Consider the following 9,782-nt stretch of genomic DNA (forward strand, 5'->3'; position numbering starts at 1 on the left):
ATGGGTGGGCACCGCCCGCCTGTGCCGGGAGAGAGAGGCACTCGTATACTGGCTATAGTCCCAGTTGCTGGGGCGGGGGTTTGACATTGCTTTGCTTTGGCTGCAATGCTCGGACGCCCCAGGCAGATTACATGGCAATTACTCTAACATGCTGCACTGTTCTCTGCTAGGTGAACGTCCCCAAAACCCGCAGGACTTACTGCAAGAAATGTGGAAAGCACCAGCCCCACAAAGTGACCCAGTACAAGAAGGGCAAGGACTCTCTCTATGCTCAGGGTAAGGGGCAGATTAGTGCATTTCTAGACTAATTTTCCATTGGGAGCCAGGAATTTATTATTCAGAGAGATGTCACCAATGTGGACAGTAATGGGGTTATGATTACTACTGGCAGTGGGAGCCCAGGGGGATTGAATCCCAGCTGTAATGTATTGCTCCTGAGGTAATAAACACATGGGATAATGGAGTGGATATGTGTGGAGAATTTGTTAGGTTTCACAACTGTTTTAACAATCTATAGTGATTATGGGGTGGAGGCTCCCAGGATCCTTGGACATTCGTGAATTTCAACTGTTGGCCTGAATAGTTTTGTTTCTTCCCCATAGGAAAGAGGAGATATGATCGGAAGCAGAGTGGTTATGGTGGTCAGACAAAGCCTATCTTCCGTAAGAAGGTGAGCACGCTAAAGGAAAGAGTGTTGAAACTCTCTGGTCAATTTCATGTGCTCTGGTAAAGAGAGGTAATTCAGAGGACTCTTAAAGCCTTGCATGATGTTTGTTGAGTAGAGACTCATAGCATGTGTAGGTAACCTTGGGTAGGGTTGTCAGTGCCTGTTGGCATGGGTCTAGACTGGGTGCAGTGAGTGTAATCTTGCTTTTCTTAAGGCTTAGCAACTTGTATCGATGACAGGTTTTGCCCTTTTGTGCCTGAATTCATTTCTTTCCTCTGCTGCTCCTTGGCCAAATGGTAAATTTTTTCTCATGGTAGATTGAAATAGCATGGCTTTGTCTAGTGTAGGGGTTGGCAACCTGCGGCATATGCGCCAAAGGCGGCATGCAAGCTGATTTTTACTGCTGCTGCCAGCTGGGGTTCTGGCTGCTGGCCTGGGTGAATGGAACCCTAGGCTGGCAGCAAGCTGAGTGGGGCCTGCGGCCGGGACCCTGGCTGGCAACGGAACCCCAGACTGACAGCAGTTCACCTGCTGCCAGCCGGGGTCCCGGCCGTTGGCCCCTTGCCAGCCAGGGTGAACAGAATCCATGGCTGGCAATGGGCTGAGCGGGGCTGGTGGTCGGGACCCTGACTGGCAGGAGCCAGCAGAACCCCAGACTGGCAGCAGGTGAGCCGCTGCTGGTCTGGGGTTCTGCCAGCCACCCCGCTCAGCCTGCTGATGGTCTGGAGTTCCGGCCGCCGGCCCTTCTCAGCCTGCTGCCGGCCCTGCTCACCTTGCTGCAGGTCTGGGGTTCAAGCCGCCTGGCCCCCTGCCAGCTGGGGTCCAGGCCTCCGGCCCTGCTCAGCCAGCCCAGGGCTCTGCTCCTGGTTGGGGCGTAGTGCTCTGCAACCACTCTGGGGTACCAGCAGCCAGCTCAGGGCTCTGCAGCCACCCTCAGCTTCTAAAAAAAATCTTGCATGTCTTCCACCCCCAGAAAGGGCATCTTGCACCCCAGGTTAAGAGCCCCTGCACTAAACTGATAAGATCTGCATTTTAATTAAATTTTAAATGAAGCTTCTTAAATATTTTAAAAATCTTCTGTACTTTACATATAGCAATAGTTCAGTTATATAATATAGATTTATAGAGAGACATCTTCTAAAAATGTTGAAATGTATTACTGGCATGCAAAACCTTAAATTAGAGTGAATAAATGAAGACTTGGCATACCACTTCTGAAAGGTTGCCGACCCCTGGTCTAGAGAGTGGGTACATCACACTTCTGGGCTGGCCAATGTGTCTTGAATGCCAGAAGGGAATGGCCATCCCACTGACTTTTTAAAAGGGACATAATGGGGATAGAAATTAAATTACCCCTTTAACTTGCTCATATTGCTGATACCTTAAATCATGACAACTGAAAGAATTTTAAAAATCCAATATCTATAAACAGTGTCAACACAGAGATTTACTATTATAACTATTTTGGTTAGGAAGATGATTTTTGCTTTAAAAAAAAAAAGTTATACAGTGCAACAACTGTGTAGCCCAGGCCTAAGACTGTATGTTAAAGGTGATCTCTGGGGGGAAATGGGTTTGTAACCTCTTTCACTGCTTCATAGGTATAAAGGATGCCTGGAGAACTACCCTTATTTAAAAAATGCATGAGGAGATTTACTTTTGTTTTAACCATAGAAATATCTGGAGTGTCATGTCTGGTTTTTATGGGTACTGGTGAACTCAGCATATCATCTTAGTTTTCTGGTCCTCTCTCGGCTTCCAGGAAAAAGATTGGAATTTCTAATGTAATTTTAAAAAAAAGCAGAATTAGCCCCATAACTTTTTCTTCCAGGTCCTTATAACTAACAGGCACAACTCAGACTTTTTCATTTGCAGGTCATCTTTTAAGACTGGTGGCTTTTCAGTGTTGCTTGGGTCTATTAGGAGCATAGGGAGAGACATTGCAAAGTAGCTTTAGCAATCTGGCTGTGTGGCACAGTTGGTGACTGCCGTATGGATTGGAGTCCTTGGGTAACAAGCAGAAGGATGGGTGTGTTCAGTGTAGTTTGTCTGCCAGAATGATAATATAATCTGGTTTGCTTAGTAGTATTGGAAACCATTATTTGAGTAGCCAGTGGTAAAAGGAGTGCTGCTGGTTAGGATTACCAGTAATCTATAGGACCTAGACTAGAACCTGTGGATAGACAGAATATTGCAGGCCAGGACTGAAATGTGGTAAAAGACGGTTACTCACCTTTGTAACTGTTGTTCTTCGAGATGTGTTGCTCACATCCATTCCAGTTAGGTGTGCGCGCCGGAAACTTTTTACCCTAGCAACTCCAGTGGGCCGGCAGGTCGCCCCCTAGAGTGGCGCCGCCATGGCACCCGATATATACCCCTGCCGGCCCACCCGCTCCTCAGTTCCTTCTTGCCGGCTACTCCGACAGTGGGGAAGGAGGGCGGGTGTGGAATGGATGTGAGCAACACATCTCGAAGAACAACAGTTACAAAGGTGAGTAACCGTCTTTTCTTCTTCGAGTGATTGCTCACATCCATTCCAGTTAGGTGAATCCCAAGCCATACCTAGGCGGTGGGGTCGGAGTGAGAAGTCGCGGCATGGAGCACTGCAGATCCGAAGGCCGCGTCCTCTCTTGACTGCTGAACCAGGGCGTAGTGGGAAGCAAAGGTGTGGACCGATGACCAGGTCGCTGCCCGACAGATTTCCTGGATGGGCACACGGGCGAGGAAAGCCAGCGACGACGCCTGCGCCCTGGTAGAATGCGCAGTCACACGGCCCGTAGGAACGTGGGCCAGCTCATAGCAGGTCCTGATACAGGACGTTACCCATGAGGATAACCTCTGCGAGGAAATGGGAAGCCCCTTCATGCGGTCCGCTACTGCCACGAAAAGCTGGGGGGATTTGCGGAACGGTTTGGTCCTCTCCACATAGAACGCGAGAGCCCTACGGACATCAAGCGAGTGGAGCTGTTGCTCCCTGCCTGAAGAGTGAGGTTTCGGGAAAAAAACCGGGAGGAATATCTCTTGGTTGACGTGGAAGGCTGAGACCACCTTGGGGAGAAAGGCAGGGTGTGGCCTCAGCTGCACCTTATCTTTATGGAAGACTGTATACGGGGGGGTCTACCGTGAGAGCCCGGAGTTCCGACACCCGTCTAGCTGAGGTAATAGCTACTAGAAAGGCAGTCTTCCAAGAAATATAGAGTAGGGAGCAAGTAGCTAACGGCTCGAAGGGGGGCCCCATGAGCCGAGACAACACCAGGTTAAGATCCCAGGTCGGGGCAGGGAGTCGGACGTTAGGGTACAAACGTTCCAGCCCCTTCAGGAATCTAGTCACCATCGGGTGAGAAAAAACGGAGCGGCCATCCCCACCCAGGTGAAAGGTGGAGATAGCCGCCAGGTGGACCCGCAAGGACGATATCGCCAGGCCCTGTTGTTTGAGGGACCAAATATAGTCCAAAATATTGGCCACCGAAGCTTCCATCGGGCGGAGACCTTTCTCCACGCACCAACAGGAGAAACGCTTCCACTTGGCCGAGTATGTCGCTCTAGTGGAAGGCTTCCTGCTGCCCAAGAGTACCTCCCGTACCGGGGTGGAGCAGCGCAACTCAGAACTGGTCAGCCACGCAGGAGCCACGCTGCTAGGTGCAGCGACTGGAGGTCCGGGTGACAGAGAGTTCCGTGTTCCTGGGTGATCAAGTCCGGGTGAAGGGGCAGGGGAACTGGGTCGGCTATGGCCAGGTCCAGCAACATGGGGTACCAATGCTGTCTGGGCCACGCCGGGGCTACCATGATCACGCGGGCCCTGTCCCTGCGCACCTTCAGAAGGACCCTGTGGACCAGTGGGAACGGGGGGAACGCGTAGAACAAGTGGGTCGTCCACGGAATAAGGAAGGCGTCCGCTATAGACCCGGGTTCCCGGCCCTGAAAAGAGCAGAACGCCTGGCATTTCCTGTTCCCCCCAGACGCGAAGAGGTCCACACGGGGACAACCCCACCTCTGGAAGATCGAGAGGGTGACGTCCGGGCGAAGGGACCACTCGTGTGAGAGGAAGGATCTGCTCAGGCGGTCCGCCAGCGTGTTCCGTACTCCGGGGAGGAAGGAAGCCGTGAGGTGAATGGAGTGGGCTATACAAAAGTCCCAGAGTCGCATCGCCTCGTGACATAGGGGAGAGGATCTGGTGCCGCCCTGCTTGTTGATATAGTACATGGTCGTCGTGTTGTCGGTAAATACCGCGACACAACGACCCTGAAGCTGGTGATAGAACGTTTGACAAGCAAGGCGCACCGCCCTCAACTCCCGCATGTTGATGTGCAGCTTCACCTCCTGCGGGGACCACAGGCCCTGTGTTCTCAGGGTTCCCAGGTGGGCCCTCCAGCCGAGATCTGAGGCATCCGTCGTTAGGGACACTGAGGGCTGGGGCGGGTGGAATGGGAGCCCCGCACACACTACGGACTAGTCTAGCCACCAGCTGAGAGAATCCAACACCCCCTGGGGGATTGTGATCAGCATGTCTAGTGGTTGCCTTGCCGGCCGGTAATGTGCGATGAGCCACGACTGGAGGGGCCTCATGCGGAGCCGAGCGTAACCGGTCACAAATGTGCATGCTGCCATATGCCTAACAGGGTTAGACATGTCCGTATCGATGTCAAGGGGGCTGCCCGCAAGCGCTGAACGATCGCCGACAACGCCTGGAACCTTGGCAACGGCAGAAGGGCCCTGGCCACGGTGGAGTCCAGGACGGCCCCAATGAACTCCACCCTCTGCGAGGGGAGCAGGGTGGACTTGTCCACGTTGATCATGAGGCCCAAGGTAGCAAACAGGCCGGTGATCCTGCGGACGTGGCTGCAAACCTGTAGCTCCGACGTGCCCCGAATTCACCAATCGTCTAGGTAAGGGAACACGTGGATATGACTGCGCCGAAGATGTGCCACAACGACGGCCATGCATTTTGTGAATACCCTTGGAGCCGTAGAAAGGCCAAATGGGAGGACTGCAAATTGGTAGTGAAGGCGGCCTACCACGAATCGAAGGAATCGTCTGTGGTGTGGCCATATGGCAATATGAAAATAAGCGTCCTGCATGTCGAGGGCGGCATACCAGTCTCCCGGATCCAGGGATGGAATAATGGTCCCCAGGGATACCATGCGGAACTTCAACTTCACTAGGTACTTGTTGAGCTCTCGCAGGTCGAGGATAGGCCTGAGGCCTCCCTTGGCCTTGGGGACCAGAAAGTAGCGGGAATAAAACCCCTTGCCTTTCTCGTTTTCTGGAACCGCCTCTATAGCTCCTTTGTTGAGGAGCGTCTGTACCTCCTGCCGAAGGAATTGCTCGTGAGAGGGGTCCCTGAAGAGGGACGAGGAAGGGGGGCGGGAGGGAGGAAATGATACAAACTGCAGGCGGTATCCCGTCTGCACCGTGCGTAAGACCCAGCGATCGGATGTTATTTGGGTCCACGCTTGGAGGAAAAATCAAAGGCGGTTGGAAAACGGGGGGGAAGGATCCGTGGGGGAAACTGGTACTGCGCCCTCGGGCGCACCTTCAAAACGAAGGTTTGGGCCCAGGCGGGGGCTTGGAGGAGCTTTGATTCTGCCCCCCTTGGTTCCCCAACTGTCTGCGCCTTCCATTCCTGCCGCGGCGCCTATTAAGGTCCTGCCGCTGGCGGAACTGGGGGTATGGCCGACGCTGCTGCTGTTGTTGCGGCCGGAAGGGTCTGCGCTGCGTCCCAGGCGTGTGCATCCCAAGGGAGCGCATAATGACCCGATTGTCCTTAAGACTTTTCAGTCTGGGGTCTGTCTTTTCTGAGAACAGGCCCTGGCCTTCGGACGGGAGGTCCTGGATGGTGTATTGGAGCTCTGGTGGAAGGCCAGAAACCTGAAGCCAGGAGATGCGGCGCATCGTTACCCCCGAGGCGAGGGTACGGGCAGCCGAGTCTGCAGCGTCCAAAGAGGCCTGTAACGAGGTTCGTGCAACCTTCTTGCCCTCGTCAAGAATCGCCGCGAATTCTTGACGAGCCTCTTGTGGCAGCAGCTCTTTAAACTTGTCCGCTGCCACCCACGAGTTAAAAGCGTAGCGGCTAAGAAGGGCTTGCTGATTGGAAACCCTGAGCTGAAGGGCCCCAGCCGAATAGAACTTGCGGCCGAGGAGGTCCATACGCCTGGCCTCCTTGGATTTGGGGGCTGGGGCTTCCTGTCCGTGACGCTCCCTCTCGTTCACCGACTGCACCACCAGGGAACATGGTGTCGGGTGAATGTGGAGGTACTCATAGCCCTTGGAGGGGGCCATGTACTTCCTTTCGACGCCCCTCGCCGTAGGGGGGATGGATGCCGGTGACTGCCAGATTGTATTGGCGTTGGCCTGGATCGTCCTAATGAAGGGGAGGGCGACCCTGGTGGGAGCATCGGAGGAGAGGATGCTGACAACGGGGTCCTCGATCTCAGAGATCTCCTCGGCTTGCAGGCTCAGATTCTGTGCTACTCGCCTGAGGAGGTCCTGATGTGCCCTGAGATCTAGCGGAGGAGGGCTATTGGAGGAAGTGCCAGCCACCGCTTCGTCAGGAGAGGAGGATGAGGAGACCCCTGGCAAGAAAGTGTCCAGTGGGGGGTCCGCCTCAGCCCTCGCCTCTGGCTCAGGAGGAAGACCAGGGTCTTGCTGCTTCGATCCTTCCTCCCTCCCCATCCGGGGAGGGAGGGGGGCGGGACAACGACGCCTCCGGCACCCTGTGCTCTGCCGTTGCAGGCCTAGGAGGAAGCTGTTGGGGGCCCTGGGCTTGATGGTACGCCCAGGGTGTCCAAAACCCCCACTGCTGCGGACCCTGGTCCTGTTGCGGAGGGTCTTGGAAGAGAGCCGCTTGTCTGTCGGTGCCCAGCGCATATACGCTCTCCGCCTGTGATGACACCGACGGCTGTCTGGAAGGCCATGGCGGGGCCGACCGTGGCTGTAAGAGTCTCCGCGGTCCGGCACCGAAGATGTTCTCGGTGCCGGGGACCGGTACCGGGAGTCATACCGGCGCCGGGATCGGGACCGGGTTCTGTCTCGGTGCCGGGATCTGGACCGGTACCGGCTGCTGCTTCGGTGTCGGGACCAGGACCTGCCACCGACGCGGTGCCGGGAGGTCGACCGGGACCTGCCACCAGCTCGGTGCCGGGAGGTCGACCGGTGCGCTGAACGACGGCGAGACTGGCTCCTAGAGTCCCGGTGTCGGTATCGGCGGCTGGAACCAGACCGTGACTGTCTGGAGGCCGATCGGTGCCGCGAGTACGACCGGTACCGCCGAGGGGAGCGGTGCCGGGACTGCGAGCGGCGGCGGGATCTCAAGCGACCGTGGCGTTGGGACCTCGATCGCGAGCGTGAGTCCCGAGACGGCGCCGTCATCATGGGCTTGCCCCTGGACGCTACCTGCACCGGAGGTACCGGGGGTGGCGGCTGAGTTGACTCAGTCAGGGCAATGAGGTCCCGTGCCGAGGCGAAGGTCTCTGGAGTGGATGGGACCAATAGCTCAACCCCAGATCTTATGGGGGAGCTCGGCGGGACCGGACTCGACGGACCCACCGGGCCCGGAGTCGACGGTGCCGGTAGCGCCGCGGCAGATGTCGATGCCGGGCACTCCATTCGAGTCTGCCTGGCTGGAGTTGCAGACTTCGATGGTCTTGTTTCTGCACCCGGTGCCGGGGAAGGTCGGTGCCGGGGAGTCTTTCCGGTGCCGGTGCGATCCGGTGCCGGTGTAGAGATCACGGTCTGCGAAGCTGCTGGGTCAAGTGCCGCTTCCATTAGGAGAGTCCTAAGTCTCTGGTCTCTCTCCTTCTTTGTTCTGGGCTTAAAAGCCTTGCAAATGCGGCACTTGTCCGACCTGTGCGATTCCCCCAGGCACTTTAGACACGCGTCGTGAGGGTCGCTGGTCGGCATAGGCTTCTTACAGGCCGCACATTGCTTAAAGCCCGGCGAACCAGGCATGAGCCCGGTGCCGGGTGCCGGGAAGGGCTACAGCCCAGACCGGCTAACAACTATGTACAATATTATTTACACTACAAACTAAATAACTAACTATACTTAACCACTAACTAACAACGGTAGTAACAAGGAGAGCTAGGGACGTGGAGGACAGCAATGCCGCGCTCCACAGTTCCAACGACCGACATGGCGGTAAGAAGGAACTGAGGAGCGGGTGGGCCGGCAGGGGTATATATCGGGTGCCATGGCAGCGCCACTCTAGGGGGCGACCTGCCGGCCCACTGGAGTTGCTAGGGTAAAAAGTTTCCGACGAGCGTGCACGCGCGGCGCGCACACCTAACTGGAATGGATGTGAGCAATCACTCGAAGAAGAACAGATCTGTGCTGGGAAACTGGCCTCATGGCTTTGTCAGCTCTGTGCTCTTCATTCCAAATAGGAAGTTGAGTTTGTTCCCAGATTTCTTATCTCCAAAGTCCCAAGGCTGCTGGGTTTTTGTTCCCAAAAGGCCTTGGAGCACCTGGCCTGCTGTGTACATCAGGACGAGCTGTTCCTCTCTAGGGCTAAATGATGGCTGGCTTTGCCTATTACTAGGAATATTCTGTTCACTGACTCTCTCTCTCCAGGCCAAAACCACAAAGAAGATTGTGCTGAGGCTTGAGTGTGTGGAGCCCAACTGCAGGTCCAAGAGAATGCTTGCCATTAAGAGGTGCAAGCACTTTGAGCTGGGAGGAGACAAGAAGAGAAAGGTATGTGCTGAGAGGGGTTGTGGGTGAATGTTAAACTGTGAACTGTGGCCACTATAGTGCTGAGGATGGTGAGAAAACTGCACTTCCAGAGCTGGCCAGCAGATCTTAAGCCACCTCTGTATTAATGTAAAGATCCTGCTGCTTGTTGGTTGTAACGGTTTAATGGAGAAACTAATGAGGTTGCAGAGTTGGCTTTTGGCAGGGAGAGTAATGTTAATCACTGGATTTTCAGAATGGCTGTGAGAGGGTGCTGTTTGAATAATGCTCCATAGAGGTCCCTGAGGCGAGTTGAAATGTTTGTGGTAGGGTTCTGTATTGCACATACTCAATCAGTCTTTTCTCTTTTACAGGGCCAGGTGATCCAGTTCTAAACTCCATCCTGTTCATTGTTATGGAATCCATTAAAGTTTGTAAACGAATCTGC

The 9,782-nt window shown here is 55.0% G+C and overlaps 1 protein-coding gene across 1 annotated transcript; it reads left to right on the forward strand.

Annotated features, from left to right (window-relative positions):
• RPL36A (ribosomal protein L36a) lies at positions 1-9,782 on the forward strand. The gene is made up of 5 exons (XM_050965227.1): positions 1-21; positions 171-276; positions 603-670; positions 9,236-9,358; positions 9,709-9,782. The coding sequence occupies exons 1-5, from the start codon at positions 1-3 to the stop codon at positions 9,727-9,729; spliced, it is 339 nt and encodes a 112-aa protein (XP_050821184.1). The 3' UTR covers positions 9,730-9,782.

The sequence above is a fragment of the Gopherus flavomarginatus genome, chromosome 8 (genome assembly GCF_025201925.1).
Source record: "Gopherus flavomarginatus isolate rGopFla2 chromosome 8, rGopFla2.mat.asm, whole genome shotgun sequence".
NCBI classification, from domain to species: Eukaryota; Metazoa; Chordata; order Testudines; family Testudinidae; genus Gopherus; species Gopherus flavomarginatus.

Bases quoted from the DNA above. Each gene is read 5' to 3' on its own strand.
- RPL36A (XM_050965227.1), top strand. From the start codon at position 1: ATGGGTGGGCACCGCCCGCCT. The intron at 22-170 runs GTGCCGGGAGAG...GTTCTCTGCTAG, and splicing joins TGGGTGGGCACCGCCCGCCT to GTGAACGTCCCCAAAACCCG. The intron at 277-602 runs GTAAGGGGCAGA...TCTTCCCCATAG, and splicing joins GGACTCTCTCTATGCTCAGG to GAAAGAGGAGATATGATCGG.